The sequence below is a fragment of the Squalius cephalus genome (genome assembly GCF_949319135.1).
Source record: "Squalius cephalus genome assembly, chromosome: 15".
In the NCBI taxonomy this organism is placed as follows: Eukaryota; Metazoa; Chordata; class Actinopteri; order Cypriniformes; family Leuciscidae; genus Squalius; species Squalius cephalus.
Genome location: NC_137136.1, coordinates 38101193 through 38119534, shown reverse-complemented (window position 1 = coordinate 38119534; position 18342 = coordinate 38101193). Strand labels below are relative to the sequence as shown.

Genomic DNA, 18342 nt, shown 5'->3' with positions numbered 1-18342 from the left:
AGAGAGGAAGACGTAGACAAACATGGACAGAGAGAGAGCAGAGGATCTGTAGACACTGTGATCTACAGCACATCGAGGATGAGGAACACTTTCTGCTCTTCTGCTCTAAATACTCCAGTATAAGAGAAACCTTTCTGCCCAGATTTGAAATCTTGATTCCATCATTCTTTGAACTGAGTGACACTGAGAAAATGTTCTTCTTACTGGGAGAAGATGATAGCACAGCTGCACTCGCGGCTAAATATGTGTTAGCTATTCACAACGCCAGAGTCAGCTAATTCTCTAGAGAGACCCACTGTATTTATTCATTTATTAGGATAGATTGTGTTTATTTATCTATTTATTTATATTTACTATGCTACATATGACATGATCTATACATATATGTTTTATTTGTTTTATTATTTATATATAATATGTTGATGCTTTGGCAACATTGTGTTACACAGTCATGCTAATAAAGCTCATTTTGAATTGAAATTGAATTGACAGAAACACTGAGAGACAGAGACACTGAGAAACAGAGACACTGAGAGACACTGAGAGACAGAGACACTGAGAGACAGAAACACTGAGAGACAGAAACACTGAGAGACAGAAACTCTGAGAGACAGAAACACTGAGAGACAGAAACACTGAGAGACACTGAGAGACACTGAGAGACAGAGACACTGAGAGACACTGAGAGACAGAAACACTGAGAGACAGAAACACTGAGAGACAGAAACTCTGAGAGACAGAAACTCTGAGAGACAGAAACACTGAGAGACAGAGACTCTGAGAGACACTGAGAGACAGAGACACTGAGAGACAGAAACACTGAGAGACAGAGACAAAAAAATCTGTATCAAAAAATTGAGCCGGCCGATATAAATATTGAAATGTATTTTTTTTATTTATTTTTTTATTTTTTTTATTTTTTTATTATTATTATTGTTCACTTTTATGTATCAACATGTACGTATGTTTGTATATGTCTATTGCTTTGGCAATATTGTGCTATTTTACACAGTCATGCCAATAAAGCTCATTTGAATTGAATTGAATTGAATTGAGAGACAGAGACACTGAGAGACAGAGACACTGAGAGACACTGAGAGACACTGAGAGACAGAGACTCTGAGAGACAGAGACACTGAGAGACAGAGACTCTGAGAGACAGAGACACTGAGAGACAGAGACACTATAAATGACTACTATGTAGTACATAGTAGACTACTATGTTTATTACCCATAAACATGGAGAAGTCCAAAATCATGATCTTCCAGAAGAAACCTCGCCTTACTGACAACAAATACATATTTACACTTGGGGGAACCATTCTTAATCATGTCACCTGTTATAATTATTTGGGTCTGACAATCTCAGCTTCTGGAAAGTTTGACACTGCAATGAAAGACCTGACTGATAAAGCACGTAGGGCTTATTATAGTATAAGAAAACCCCTGTTCAAATTTAACCCACCCATTAAACTGTGGCTGAAAATCTTCGAGAGCATCATCAAACCCATCCTCCTATACGGCTGTGAAATCTGGGGCCCCAAATTTAAACTAAATTACGATTCCTGGGACAAAACCCCTGTTGAAACTTTCCACCTCGAGTTCTGCAAGAACATCCTGGGAACTCACAGAAACGCTCCGAGTCTGGGTTGCCGGGCAGAATTAGGCAGATTCCCTCTCCTATCTGAGATCCAGAAGAGAGCCGCAAAGTTCTGGTTCCATCTATCAGATGCGCAGACAGAGAGTTACCATCACTGCGCTCTCAGACACAGGGCAGGACACCCTGAGAGCGACCCCATGACACATTTAGTGGAAAAACACCAACTTAATCCAACAATTCAGTTCAGACACGCAAAAGTAAAAGAAATAGGGAACATAACCAAAGAAGAATACATACAAGACTGGCAGATAAAGGTCACACAAGTAAATAAATTAAAATACTTCCACAAAATAAAGTCTGATTATAAATTGGCCCCATACCTGACCGATATCAGTAACTATGGTCAGAGAAAGCTCCTGACGAGGTATCGCATTAGTGACCACAGTCTGTGTGTGGAGACGGGCCGGCACAAGCCGAGCTGGAGAGCCAGAGAGCTCAGACTGTGTTCACACTGCACTGATGGAGTCGTAGAGGACGAGCTGCACTTCCTCACCCAGTGCAGCAAGTATAAACACATCAGAGACTCTTATTTCACACGAATAGCTCAGATTTTACCCCAGTTCCAACAAGCGAGCCTCATAGACAAACTGTCTTATATTCTGGGAGAGAAAGAAGAGTGTGTTCTCCTGGCAGCGCAGTATGTGTCTTCCTGCCATCATACGAGGGACAAGGGCTGAACCCTCTTTTACATTAAACTGCTCTCTGTACTTATTTTTTTTTTTTCTCATTGTGATATATTTATGCATAATATTGAAATGTATTTTTTTTTTTTTTTTTTTTTTTTTTTATTATTATTATTGTTCACTTTTATGTATCAACATGTACGTATGTTTGTATATGTCTATTGCTTTGGCAATATTGTGCTATTTTACACAGTCATGCCAATAAAGCTCATTTGAATTGAATTGAATTGAATTGAATTGACACTGAGAGACAGAGACACTGAGAGACACTGAGAGACAGAAACACTGAGAGACAGAGACACTGAGAGACAGAGACACTGAGAGACAGAGACACTGAGAGACACTGAGAGACACTGAGAGACACTGAGAGACAGAGACACTGAGAGACAGAGACACTGAGAGACAGAGACACTGAGAGACAGAGACACTGAGAGACACTGAGAGACAGAGACACTGAGAGACACTGAGAGACAGAGACACTGAGAGACAGAGACACTGAGAGACAGAAACACTGAGAGACAGAGACACTGAGAGACACTGAGAGACAGAGACACTGAGAGACAGAGACACTGAGAGACAGAAACACTGAGAGACAGAGACACTGAGAGACACTGAGAGACAGAGACACTGAGAGACACTGAGAGACAGAAACACAGAGACAGAGACACTGAGAGACAGAGACACTGAGAGACAGAGACACTGAGAGACACTGAGAGACACTGAGAGACAGAGACACTGAGAGACAGAGACACTGAGAGACAGAAACACTGAGAGACAGAAACACTGAGAGACAGAGACACTGAGAGACACTGAGAGACACTGAGAGACACTGAGAGACACTGAGAGACAGAAACACTGAGAGACAGAGACACTGAGAGACAGAGACACTGAGAGACACTGAGAGACACTGAGAGACACTGAGAGACAGAAACACTGAGAGACAGAGACACTGAGAGACACTGAGAGACACTGAGAGACAGAAACACTGAGAGACAGAGACACTGAGAGACAGAGACACTGAGAGACAGAGACACTGAGAGACACTGAGAGACAGAGACACTGAGAGACACTGAGAGACAGAGACACTGAGAGACAGAGACACTGAGAGACACTGAGAGACAGAGACACTGAGAGACACTGAGAGACAGAGACACTGAGAGACAGAGACACTGAGAGACACTGAGAGACAGAGACACTGAGAGACAGAGACACTGAGAGACACTGAGAGACAGAGACACTGAGAGACAGAAACACTGAGAGACAGAGACACTGAGAGACACTGAGAGACACTGAGAGACAGAAACACTGAGAGACAGAGACACTGAGAGACAGAGACACTGAGAGACAGAGACACTGAGAGACACTGAGAGACACTGAGAGACACTGAGAGACACTGAGAGACAGAAACACTGAGAGACAGAGACACTGAGAGACAGAGACAATGAGAGACAGAAACACTGAGAGACAGAAACACTGAGAGACAGAAACTCTGAGAGACAGAGACACTGAGAGACACTGAGAGACACTGAGAGACAGAGACACTGAGAGACAGAAACTCTGAGAGACAGAAACACTGAGAGACACTGAGAGACAGAGACACTGAGAGACAGAAACTCTGAGAGACAGAGACACTGAGAGACACTGAGAGACAGAAACACTGAGAGACAGAAACACTGAGAGACAGAGACACTGAGAGACACTGAGAGACAGAGACACTGAGAGACACTGAGAGACAGAGACACTGAGAGACACTGAGAGACAGAGACACTGAGAGACAGAAACACTGAGAGACAGAAACTCTGAGAGACAGAGACACTGAGAGACACTGAGAGACACTGAGAGACAGAGACACTGAGAGACAGAAACTCTGAGAGACAGAAACACTGAGAGACAGAGACACTGAGAGACAGAAACTCTGAGAGACAGAAACACTGAGAGACAGAAACTCTGAGAGACAGAGACTCTGAGAGACACTGAGAGACAGAGACACTGAGAGACAGAAACTCTGAGAGACAGAAACTCTGAGAGACAGAAACACTGACTGACTAGCTGAGAGAAAAAGAGAAAGAGCAAGTTGGAAAAGGGGACATAATCAAAAGTATTGTCCAATGCAACCTAGACCTGACCTGGGATAAGCCGGACTATTACAGAATCTGACCCGGCCGGGTGTTGAACGACACATATGAGATCAGTGTTCAGATATTCAGCTGTGACTTCTGAGATGGATAAATCAGAAAGTTTGTACAGCTGCTCGCTCTCCTTCATGCTGGAAAAATAAGACATGCAGAAACAAAATGGGTTAGTCACATCATAAACAAAACACTCTCTCATTATATAAAGAGCAAACATATCTTTTGTCCTTACGTGAAGCTCTTGTAGCTCAGATCGAGAGAATCAGAGTCACTCATCCAGTATATCACAGTTTCGTCCATGTCGTTCTTCCCAATAAGAGCTTTGCAGCTCAGCTCGAAACTTTCACCTACGGTCACATGAATATTATTGCGCTTTTCAAAATGTTTCGGTTTCATGACTTTTCTTTATATTGCAATTCAATAAACTCGTCTTCATGTCATTCTAATTCAAATTCAATTTAATATGCTGTTTTTTTACTTGCACTGTTTTAACTTGAGGCCATTTATGCGTTTTTGTGATCTGCAAACAAACAAATGCAAAAATATTAGCATTTGTTTGTTTGCAGATCACAAAAACGCATAAATGGCCTCGAGTTAAAACAGTGCAAGTACTAACTCGATTTGACACGTGCAGCAACAGAAGAGTTAAACGTGTCATCGCCGTCACTCACCTAGTGTTACGGTGTGTGTTCCTTGCTTTGGGAAGATGATTTTAGGCTTCGTCACCACTGTTATACACAGAGAAACATTCATCACATCATCCATCAGAGTCTCTCCATCAACACTGAACTGCCCTCAACTGTGTGTGTGGATGTTATTAGGGCATTGTAGTATCCTGGAGTAACCACTAGGTGTCATCTGTATATCTAAGTTGTTGGGTTCTATCTTGGTAAAAAGTTGGTTGAAGAAGATGTGCCATGCGGGAGGCAGTAGCTAGCTGTGTCCCAAAGTGAAGGGGTGCTTCTCAATATCCCTCCTCGTCTCCTCTCTCCTCCGTCCTCCATCCTATGACCCGGAAACCGATCGAGCACAGCCATCTTGAAGGACATCTCAATTCTCTAATTGCACCGCGAGGAGTCGAGGATCGAGGAGTGAGGAGGCTTCCTGAGGAGTCATGAGCGAGGATACACAGGTGGATCCTATGCGGAAGAGTTTTATCGACTAAAACGTGACGCACGTATAAATTCTCCTCCCCCTTCACATCGGTCACAATCATTTTGATTTATACTTTACTTTTGCAGTTTATATAAACCACACATCTCACATATTTCAACAGGGTATCTTTCTTTATTATTATTTATTATGAATTTCTTAAATAAACAAATTTCAACAACATGAGGGCAGATCCTCTGAGCGCTGCTGATGACGCGATGAAGTGAGTCTCGAGTGATCAAGGATCCCGATGTATAAAAAAAGCTTTCATTCGATCCCTCCGTCCTCGCGTCTTTTCCTTGCAGCCTTCCCTCGCATCCTACAGGGGGCGGAGCTGAGACGCGAGGAAAGGAAGCGAGGAGAGGAAACGAGGATACACAAATAAGAATTGAGAAGCACCCAAGGCTGCGTCCTTCGAAGGCCGTATTTGAAGGCCGGATGGCCGTATTTGAAGGCCGATTGCGTCACCGCGGCGAGACAAAACGTCACAGCGGCGTGACGAAGGACGTCCCAATTCAAAGGCTGCATCCTTGGAAGGTCGCATTTGAAGGCCGATTGCGTCACCGCGGCTCGATGAAGGCTGTCCCAATTCCTGCGAAGGCCGTATTCGAAGGACGGTTGCGTCATCGCGCCGCGACGAAGGCTACCCTGATTCAAAAGCGACGCCAAATGCGCCCTTCGTTTCCCCGTGAAAAGAAGGATACATAAATGGACACTTAGCGGCCTATTCTACCCCATAAGTCATTGCGCGCCGCTGACGACAGGCCGGCGGCCGAGACTAGAGATCGGTGGTGGACAGCAAATTCACATTTAAATGTAAGTATTATGTTTTCATTTACTCAAATAGCTAGCGAAACCACAGTTAAAGTTTATTGTAAACTTCATCTTAACTCCTTCGTCATCATTGCATGGCTTCATTTGTCAGGTAGGGTTAGGCAAAACTTGTGGTAATAAAGTTAACGACCTATTTGTAATATTTGCACTAGTCTATCTCACTTGTGTATTATAAGAAATATCACTCACCCTATAAAGCCTAAAACAACCAACCCCCAAATTTGGTTTTTACTGTTGGTCTAAATTGGTATTGATGTGTCATATTTTGCAGTGTTAACAATGCACTTAAGATTGCACCCCTGTGTTAAGTACCCTTTTCTGCTTTTTTAGAACAGTTCAGTGAAAAATGGGTCTGGGGACTCCCATACAGGCACAAAATAATATATATATATTATTTTGTGCCTGTATGGGAGTTACATTCCCCAGACCCATTTTTATATGGGTATATAGTTTTATATATATAAGAAAATTAATACACACATCTTTGCTGAAATGTATTGTGCTGTTGTTGTTAACAAGCCGTGGTTAATTTGCTCTGCCTTAGATTGCACGTGTCCTGGAACAGGAGAGGGTGTGAGTGGGAAACCCACTGCTGAAACTTGGCCCTGGTTTGTCCTCATGGATGAGGTGCTGGGACAGAGGCATTGCACCAACCCCGCTGTCCTCATGGCCTCAATCCCTGAGGACACACCAAGGCCGAGTTCAGTAGTGTGTGACCAAGAAGAGGAGGAGCCAGGGGCAGCACCAGCAGCACCAGCACCAGCACCAGCACCACGAAGAAGGCGAGATGGAGAGGACGAGTTTTTGGACTTGATTAGAGAAGACATGGGACTGCAGAGGCGAGGAGAGCACAGGAGAGTAGGGAGAGGATGGACAGGCTGTTTTCTCTTCTTGAAAGAATGATTGAGAAATATATATATATATATATATATATATATATATATATATATATATATATATATATATATATATATATATATATTCTTGTTTAACTTTTTTTTCACCTATATTTTTTAAAAGGAAAAAAAAATCTGTACATTTATTTTTATGCAACTTTAAATGTGTAAATAAAAGAGAATTCATTGCTCTGGACATTGTTTATTTTTGTAATGATAGTCATAATTTCTACATGAAACAAATTCTTCTATACCTTTTTTCCCCCAACTATTTACAACATACGTTAAACACATCAAATTCAACATAAACATTTAAATTCACAGTACATAAAATAAGAAAAATGATGTAGACTTTTATTCAGCTGAGTGGGAGACCCTGGTGTGCTGCTGGATCGGGATAGGCTCCACAATAGAGACCCTGGTAAGGCCTCCTGCTGGTGGGACATCATCTGGGATGGTCTCCAGAGTGTTTGACTGCATATTTTCACTATCCACTAAGTTGTCTACCAACAGGTTTGCTGGGCTGACTCATGGAATAAATATTGAGATACTTTATTACACTAAAGTACTTTTAATAACCACTAATACCAAATTGGCGAAAAACTACTAGTCATATATTTTAAACCTTAGTTAAGCAATATTTTTTCATTATCTTGCATACTCTAATGTACTTAAGGCATCAAGAGTAAAAGTAAAGGAATTCTGCATTTCTATTACTGCATGTTGCATTTTACTTCAGAATATTTTCAAGGTTGATACATTTAAACTATATGCTTTTGTGTAGTTTAATGTAAAACAATGCTTCATATTGTAAAATAACAGTTTTATAGTGTTGCTGTCCCGTGTGGGAAAATTACTTCGAGTATTAACGAAGGATGTAGTTCCTTACATACCACCACTGGTTATTTTGAAAATTAAAGTAACAAAATGTAGGCCTATTGTCACAATATTAACAAATTGTTGCTAACTACAGCTCCGTCCCATTTCAAAGGGCGCACCTGAAGCGCTCGGACCGGTCTAGCCTACGGAGGATTGTTCTTGTCGCCTAGCAACAGTGACTGACAGCTGCCGAGGACGAGCGGGAGTAACATCCGCACTCGACTGTTTATATTCAAATGGGTTTTATATTCAAATGGGGTTAAAAATATGTGTAAATATATTTACCATGGTCCATTTATGTGCATAATAAAAAGAATACACTAGCCTACAAAATCGCATCAAGGTAAGATATAAATAAACATTTGAATCTTCGGCTAAGCCGAAAGTATGACCTGAAACATCCTTAATACCATGTCCTCCAGTAAAATATAAAACATAAAAATGACAATAGCCAGTTCTGGCTCCATAGCATATCAAATGAATTGTCAGGATGGCAGCATACTCTCGCACCGTTGCTTGGCGCCTGGAGCGGTAATCGGGAACACCTGGCTGCGCAATTAGGAAATCCTACGGAGGCTACATGGTGCGTCCTTCGGAGGACGAATAGGCTGCATCCTTGAAGTCTTCAGTCCTTCGAAGGATGCAGCCTTCACATTGGGACACAGCTATAGAGTGTTTGATGTCTGTTGCTGTAACTGCTGCAAACAGAAAGTAAAGTATTAACTTCACCTCAATTCACGATATCACATTTTTGGCGATGAGGATGAAGTGGAAAGCCTGTGTTGACAACAGATTGAAATTGTGAAAAGGATCAGAGTGCTGATTACTGGTTGTGGGGGAAACAGAAGATTCTAAAGGATAAAGAGAAGAAGATTAACCATGGCTACAGGAACTATTGGCTCACTAGCAGCATTTGATGCAAAAGCTCAAACATGGGAAGAGTATTCGGAAATACTGGAGCAATTTTTCATGGCTAATGGAATCGAAGATGAGGGTAAGCAAAGAGCTATTCTCATAAGTGTTGTGGGACCACAAACTTACAGTGTGATGCGAAATCTTCTTAGCCCTACAAAACCAAGTGAAAAGACTTATCAGCAACTGATAACGATGTTAAAAAATCATTTCAATCCCAAGCCAAGTGAGATTGTACAGAGATTTAAATTTGATTCGAGAACGAAGAAGCCGACAGAGACTGTGACAGAGTATGTAGCTGAGTTGCGTCGTTTAGCACAAGATTGTAATTATGGAGCAACTTTAGACCAAATGTTGAGGGATTGGCTTGTTTGTTGCATAGATGATGATCGGATTCAGAGACGATTGCTTTCAGAAGCAAATCTGACATTTGAGAGTGCTTTTAAAATTGCAGTAGCCACTGAAGCCGCAAGCAAAAATGTGCTCGATTTACAAAATAAATCCGGTGTACAGGCATGTAACAGCATCATGTTTAAAGCGAGGAAACCGGATCACTGGAAAAGAGGAGAATCTGGTGAACAAAAATAAATCAGAGAATGTCACAGAAGCAGTGGGAAAAACCACAAAGCCAACGAATGTAGATTTAAGAAGGATAAATGTTATGTGTGCGGGAAAATCGGACATATCGCCAGGTGACTGGCGTAAACCAAGAAAGTCACTTGAAGACACTGGATGAAGTGCTGTCGAGACTGAAAGAAGCTGGTTTGCGACTGAAACGAGTAAAATGCGTGTTCCTGGCAGATGAGGTGGAATATTTAGGCCACAGAGTAGATGCACAGGGTCTACATCCTCTGGGAATTAAAGTGAAAGCCATTGAAGAAGCACCAGAACCAAGGAATGTCACAGAGCTTAAAGCATACCTGGGACTGCTTAACTATTATAACAAGTTCCTTCCAAACCTGGCAACGCTGTTGGCCCCCCTACATCTGCTGCTGAGAAAAGATGTTCAGTGGATGTGGAAAAAGCCACAGCAAGAAGCTTTTAAAAAATCTAAAGCTCTACTAAAATTGGCAGAGGTGCTAGCGCATTACTCATCAGATTCAGAACTGATTTTGGCTTGTGACGCCTCACCCTACGGGGTTGGTGCAGTGCTCTCGCAGCGTATAAAAGGAGAGAGTGTGGAGAAACCCCTTGGGTTCATGTCTAGGACATTAACGCCTGTGGAGAAACGTTATTCAGAACTGGACAAAGAAGGCTTGGCTGTGATTTTTGCCATCCATAGATTTCACAAGTATTTGTATGGTCGTGCATTCACAATTTGCACTGATCATAAGCCCTTGATCCATTTGTTTAATGAAACAAAAGCAGTTCCTCAAATGGGATCACCCAGAGTGCAAAGGTGGGCTGTGATGTTACATAGCATATTAGTACAACATTGTTTACAAGCCAGGAAAGTACCACCAAAATGCTGATGCGCTGAATATATTTCCTGTGCCAGGTGAGGGAGAACCTGATGACACTAATGATCAAGTGTTGATGATGGACTTAATGGACGATTCGCCTGTAAGTGCAGCACAAATTCGGAAGTGGACATCACACGACATAACACTCTCCATGGTACATGAGTACATCTTAAAGGGTTGGCCTGAGAAAGTAGAGCCACATGTGTTACCGTACCATCACAGGAGAGATGCTCTGAGTGTCAAAGAAGGATGTGTGACTTGGGGAGCGAGAATCGTCATACCATCGCAAGGTCGAGCGGCTGTATTGAAACAGTGACATCAGACTCATTCCGGCATGTCCAAAATGAAAGGATTGGCCCGATCATACATGTGGTGGCCTGGTATGGATCAGGATGTAGAGAGAGTGGTTCAGAAATGTGAGGTGTGTCAAAGTTTCAGAAAGGCACCTGCTCAAGCTCCTTTGCACCCGTGGGAGTGGCCAGGCTCACCCTGGGAAAGACTTCATGTAGACTACTCAGGGCCCTTCTTAGGAAGAATGTTCCTAATTCTGGTAGATTCTCATTCCAAGTGGATGGAAGTTTATCCTGTCACGCAGGCCACTTCCCAAATTACAATTGAGAAACTGAGAATGTGTTTCAGTACACATGGATTACCTAAAATGTTAGTGTCAGACAACGGAACATGTTTTACCAGTAACGAAACATTCATGGAGAGAAATGGCATTCAACATGTAACCTCAGCTCCTTATCATCTTTCTTCGAATGGCCTAGCTGAACGTGCTGTTCAAACTTTCAAGGAGGGGATGAAAAAGATGAAAGGTGACACCGTGGAGACAAGAGTAGCAAGATTCTTATTTAATTATAGAATCACTCCTCATGCAACAACTGGGTTATCACCTGCTCAAATTCTAATGTCACGGAAGTTGAGATCCACATTTGACTTACTCATTCCTGATGTGAAGTCCAAAGTTCTGAAAAAACAGCAGAAACAAAAAGAAGGCCATGACAAAAGTTGCAAACTCAGAAGTTTTGAAGTTGGAGATTCAGTGCACGTGAGGTACTATGCTGGTGGACCCAAATGGATTCCTGCAGTAGTGGAATGTTGTACAGGACCTCTTTCATACAAGACTGCTCTGGGGCATGGACAAACTGTGAAAAGACATGTGGACCAAATAAGAAATCGCAGGACAGATGAGATGCTTGAGATTGTACTACCCACAGAGAGTGAACAGGATGGTGACACTTCTGCATTGCCTAGTGCGGATGTTGTCAATGCACCTGCAGACAAGGAGATGTCTGTCCTTGAGAAAGAACAATCACTAGAATTGACTGTTGTAGAAAAAGAGACTAACCAACCTACAAATCTGAGAAGGTCTGCAAGAGAGAGACGTTGTTCTCCAGATCACTTGAAAGACTATGTTACATAAGTCAAGTCAGTAAAAGACAATCAATGCAATCTAACTGATAGTTGTTGACGTGTTTCTCTAAAAATGTGATTGTTATACAGTGTTATATTTTGTAAATAATGTTATTAGTATTTAGTCGGTGATATTGGTGGTAATAGTATTAATAATTAAAAAATAAAAGTTAACCAATTGATAGCTTAAGGAGGAGGGGATGTAGTATCCTGGAGTAACCACTAGGTGTCATCTGTATATCTAAGTTGTTGGGTTCTATCTTGGTAAAAAGTTGGTTGAAGAAGATGTGCCATGCGGGAGGCATAGGGGCTGCGTCCGAAACCGCATACTCAATGAGTAGGTACTTAATTTCAATAAGTACTTACTTAACGAGCGCTAAAAGAGTAGGTACTTTATAGCCAGATCTCGTTGAGTATGAATGCGAACCGGACATCTGCCATGTTGACGTTATCATGTGACCTACAGATGGTGGACAACCAGAATGAGACTTTTACCGCCGCCGTTCCCGCGGCGGCAAAATTGGGATGTGTATTTGCTGCCTTTTACCGCTGAGTGGCGCTGTAATCACAGACTTTGAAAAGTGTCAGTTTATTCTCTTTATGACGTAATCTGCCGCGGCAGTAATCTGAGCTGAGGTCACAGATAAATTCAAGATAAATATTGTGGTTAAACGAATTCAAATTCATTAAATTTAAACAAAGTAGACACACGTTAACATTGTGTGCCCAGTTTTTCTATAATTTAGAAAGGCTATGTCAATAGGTTACTTGTCATTTACTTCGTGTTATTTTAATGTGTTTGTAGATTTATTAACTGAAACATAACAGTGAAATAAATTAAAATAATTTACCGTAAAATTAAAACATTTTCAGGACTTGCAGTTAACCGATGTTAGTCGGTTTAAGCATTCTTTGTTATATTCAGAATTAAATAGGCTTACATGTTGTTATGATTATCAATTGAATTCTTTTATAAATAATCAACCACAATGCCTATTACTGCCGCAGCAAAAATAAACCAGTCGAATTTCAAAGTCGTTCGTGAAATGACTAGGCTATACCGGGTGGCGCAAGTGACAGGGCAAAACAGCAGCAACTGCGGCATTTTAAAAGGTAAGTTTCCTATCTGTTTATTTAAAAAAAAAAAAAAAAAAAAAAAAAAAAAACTTTTTTCATTATTTGAACAAAAATGAGACTGATTGAATATGTAAAAATATAAACAAACAAAGCAGAGAATAAAACAAAGTTGTAGGGAACAAATATAGGCCTATTATGCTACAACATAATTGGTTAACATTAAAAAAGCAAAATATGTAAAAATACATTTCAAACAAAATAAAACAAAACAAATTCGTGGCCGAGTGGTAGGCTATAACTTACGTTTCAATAATTCAGATGACACAGGTTCAAATCCCGAACAAACATGGGCTACTTTTTTATTATTAATGCAGAGAGATTTGATAGTTCTAAAATATTGCTACACCATATTGTTTTTTTCTCCTATAGCCTATATTAAATATTTTATATTTATAAAATAAAATTACCATTCATTTCCATTTTACATTAGGGACAATTTTTATCCAACAGAATGGCTGAATTAACATCTGCATAATAATAATAATAATAATAATAATAATAATAATAATAAATAAATAAATAAATAAATAAATAAATAAATAAATAAACAGCACAAGGTCTTGTAAAAACACTTTTTTTTTTCGACACATAATTTCGAGACAGTAAATTGCCAATGTTAAAAAAATAAAAAAGAATATAACAAACTTTTAAAACAGAGAAAATAGTAGGCTAATCAGACGATAGCTCTGTGGTCAATGCATTAAAAATAGCCTCTCGGAGCTTCAAACAATCTGAGATCGAATCTCAGTGTAGCCGACGACAGTGTTTATGTTTTTCCGTTCTTGATGCTTAAATATGCATTACAACATAAATTTGCTACATTCCAGTTGAGCCGCTGGCGCGACGACACATCTGATGAAGTCGATCGCACCAGAAAATGAAGATGATGAAGCTCGTCTTTAATCTGCTAAATTATTTTTTGTGTGTGTGAATCATTCACGAGATTGAGATGACTGACAATACCCGGCCATAGCAACGGAAGACATTTTTCAAAACAGATCGAACAAATCAGAAAAATACTTTCAATACAGTATTGCTTTCAATTAAAAAACAAACAATGAAAATGTAAAAGAAAATTAATTAAGTTTGAAAACCCATCGCACATTTCAAGGTATGAATAAAGTGTCGGGACAGTTTATTTATTTAAACAGGGTTGCATCGATAGAGTTTATTCCCTTTGTGATGCAAAATAAGAAACACAGAATCTTATTCTTGCAACATTTTAAATTTCTATTGTCAAAGAAATTGCAGCTAAATTAAAAAATTAAAACGGTATAAAACGAAAAAAGTTCAAAGCAACATAAATTAAGAACAGGCGTTTTTCTTTGCCTTTTCTCGCGCTGGATATTTTTTTTAGTAAGTTTGGTCTCCCTCACTGCGCGCGGCGGGTCTTTCTCGAAATTCTTTTTTTACAGTCTATGATTTCAGCGTAAAAAAAACCACCATACAGCTGATAATACTGTAGCCTATATGTCGCTGTGTCATCCACACAAATCACGAAAGAAAAAACTGTAACAAATAGCTTTTGTTCCTTCAAAGATACAACATGCCTTGCTGAATTCACCTTACAATAAAACGAGGTGGGTCGCGAATTAAAGAGCTCTGTATCTGCTAAATTGAAATTGTGTGTGGAAAACCTTTAAATACAATCAATAAAACTACAATATATAATTTAATAAGATATTGGGCCTACTGTACATAGGCTATGGACTTTTGGAGATTTTGAGATTAATCCTTAAAAGAATTTTGCCTTTGCCTGCTCATCAGGCTGGCTCCGACACTCTCCATAAGAAAGACGGAACATTAACACCTCTGTCCTGCACCCCCACGATAAAGCAACTATTGCCTTCTCCAAACCCCCCACAGGCTAGCTGAGTTTGCAAAACAAAACAAAGAGTTTGCCACTCGTCGTGGTGTGCCAAAACACTTAATTATAAACTTCAATATTTCATTCAAAACAATCTCAAAACGCTTTGTGACATTTTGAAAAGCCGTGGATGCATTACTGCCACTGGAACCATGAACGCAACAGAATACTGGTTCTGATTTTATTGTTTGTCGTTTAAACGTCATATATGTATATATATATATATATATATATATATATATATATATATATATATATATATATATATATATATATATATATACACACATTTTTTTAACAGAACTGCTTTTGAAATTACGATTGGAATTATTATATGCTACAGAAGTAAAGTCATTGCAATAATATTTGTTCCTTAGTGTAAAATGGAAATAAATGGTGATTTTATTTTGTAAATAGGCTATAAGCAAAAAACTATGTTTTAGAACTAGACAAATCTCTCTGCATCAACAATAGACTATAAAATGCATTAATAGGCTAATATAAAAATATCAGTAGTCCAAGTTAGTTCGGGATTCGAACCCGTGTCATCTAAATGATCGCAACGTAAGTTCAACCACTCGGCCACGATTCACTCGTTGCGACATGGCCTAATGTTCCAGTGTGTGTTCGCTCACACGAGCGAGAAGCGCTCTTCATTCAAATGAACGCGCCGCCGCGTTTGTCGAACACTAATTCAACATGCCAGAATAAAACCTGGCTTTAGAACAATGCATAGCGCCACTCGTCGTGGTGTGCCAAAAAATTTACAATAATTTAGTTTAATTTATTTCAGTGTTACTGTTTGAGTTAAAAAAAATCCTCTACAAATTAAATTAACACAAAGTCGGCTATAAGAGTCCTTTATAGGCTACGCAAAGCAAAGGGCTTACAGTCTTAACATTTAGGCTACTTTGCTTAAATTCGATACATTTATTTTCAGTAGGGCCAAATAAATTTGTAGGGATGCAATTTCAGTAGTTATAACAGACACTAATCATGGAGGCGCCCGCGCGGTCACTTGCATTGCACGTCAGCTGGAGCGCATCTCATCCTCCTAACTTAACGAAATTCAGCGTATGCCTCACACAGACATGATAAATACATCAAATACACAAAGCTTGAAATGTCTTCAAACGAAATAATTCAAAACGAAAAGAAAAAGGCTAGGCTACTCTCTGATTATGTCTTTATGTGCATTTCTCTCTAGGTGCGTTCACTACAAATATGGCGATCGTCAACTTCATCTTTGCAGTCGACACTGTCAGAAAACACTAGTTTATTGATAAAAATCAATGCACGCGTCACCGGATTTACAAATACACATCTTGCTTGTTGCACGCACACATATTATGTCGAAAAAACGAAATATTATGTTGAAATAACATTATTATTAATAATACATCTTTTAGAATATTTGATTAAATGCTGATTGTTGCGCTTGTTTAATTTAATAAAAATTAAAACTTTAATTGTGATAATTAAAATAATTGAAAATTAAATATTTAGTGGCCAAGTTTTGCTAATTTATTATATAGGCTATTATATGCCTATTGCCTATATTAAGTAGGTCATATTAAGACAAGGCATATATTAAGTTATTTTAGCTGTTATGAGAAAAATAAATCTAACGAAATCTAAAATCTAAATCTAATACATCTAAAAAAAAATTCTAACGCCAATTCAACATGCCAGAATAAAACCTGACTTTTGAACAATGCATAACGCCACTCGGACTGGTGTGCCAAAACACTACATTTTAAACTTCAATGTTTAATTCAAAACAATCTCAAAACGCGTTGTGACATTTTTTTAAAGCAGTAGCCTATATACATTAAGGGCATTGAAACCAGGATCTTAACTAAAACGCGTTCCGCGTAATCTCTCAAAAATTATGCCACACTACTCCATGTATATATTTTTTTTAAGGACTGCTTTTGAAATCACTATAAATTACTATGCAATTGTATCGCTCACGAGAGCTCTTCATTTATCTAATTCCTCAATAGAATAGTAAAAATATTCAGCGTCATTGCTCCTAATAACGTCTCTATTTTTAACTTTTGATTCTATTTTTTCAGTTCTAAAATTTATTCTATCTTTGGTTCTATTCTGTTGTAGCCTAATAGGCCTATTTATATATATATAAAAAATATGCCTATTAGGCTTAGGGTTTTATATTTAACCCACTTACATTTTAAAATACGGCAGTTGCTGCTGTTTTGCACAATGTCCCTTTGCGCCACCTGGCGGTCATTTCGGGAACGACTTTGAAATGCGGCTGGTTTATTTTCGCCGCGGTGATTTCGCCGCGGCAGCTGGCGCGGCGGTAATAGGCATTCTGGTTGTCCACCATCTGTACGACACGTTATCACACATGCAACAACTTAAAAGATTTGAACGACACGTTTAATTAATCTATCTGTAAATATCTTGATATTGATTAAACTTGCTCATTTTGTGGTCTTTTTGAAGAAACTGCTGCCCATTTATTTTGTGATTACATTTAGGGTTGATTTAAGTTCTTATATTTAACCCTACTAATGTGACCCACTGTTTTATCCTTAACAATATTATTTAGCCTATTTTTATTATGAAATCCCAAAATTGTCATCTCTTGAATATGTTGTTAATTTCTTTATTTTATATCCAAACATTTTCATCCACAAGCAAAAGTGGCTAACTGCTTTATGTTTTCCTCTTTTTCTTGTTGAATTTAACTCTCGTTTCATCCCTCAGGGCCTATAAATAACAAAAAATGCATTTTTTAAATGTATTATAATGAATTATTTAACAAAATATATATTAAGATATTCAACCTCGTAGGTTTTTTCCTGTGTAAAAAATCTCATATTATGTTTGTAATGTCTGCACAAAGGGCAGCTGTGTGAAGATTCGGCTTTGGAGAAAACTGTTGTTTTTATACTCGAAAAATTTAAGTATCATTAATATTAAAAATGAATATTACCCCAGAATGAATTGCATTGCTATCCCACCCCAAAACATACAATAATAACAATGATAAATGCTGACCAATACTTAATTATATTACTTTTTACTGGAAATGATATAATTCAATAAAACAAACAAATTGTAATGTATGTCATATGACATAGCTATGCATGATTGAATACACTCTAGATGTGTATATAGTGAACTACATTTTCATTCAAACAATTAAAGCATTAATAAATAATAATAATAAGTTTTATTTATATAGCGCCTTTCCAGGGCTCAAGGACGCTTTACAATAAACAAACAACAATAAAGGCAATTGACAAAGACAGCACACAAAACAACAGTAGGTAGGTGAG

At 38.9% G+C, this 18342-nt stretch overlaps 1 protein-coding gene across 1 annotated transcript in view; it reads right to left on the bottom strand.

Annotated features, from left to right (window-relative positions):
* Window positions 1-4388: 4388 nt before the first annotated feature.
* LOC307173075 (interleukin-1 receptor type 2-like) overlaps window positions 4389-18342 on the bottom strand; it is a gene marked incomplete at its 3' end in the record, with an annotated part of 96082 nt that continues 82128 nt past the window's right edge. Inside the window, exons 5-8 of the mRNA XM_079895876.1 lie at window positions 5147-5203; window positions 4708-4822; window positions 4502-4609; window positions 4389-4392 (exon numbers count right to left, since the gene is read on the bottom strand). Of these exons, the coding sequence (XP_079752002.1) occupies window positions 4389-4392; window positions 4502-4609; window positions 4708-4822; window positions 5147-5203 (284 nt within the window). The remainder of the gene's footprint in view (window positions 4393-4501; window positions 4610-4707; window positions 4823-5146; window positions 5204-18342) is intronic.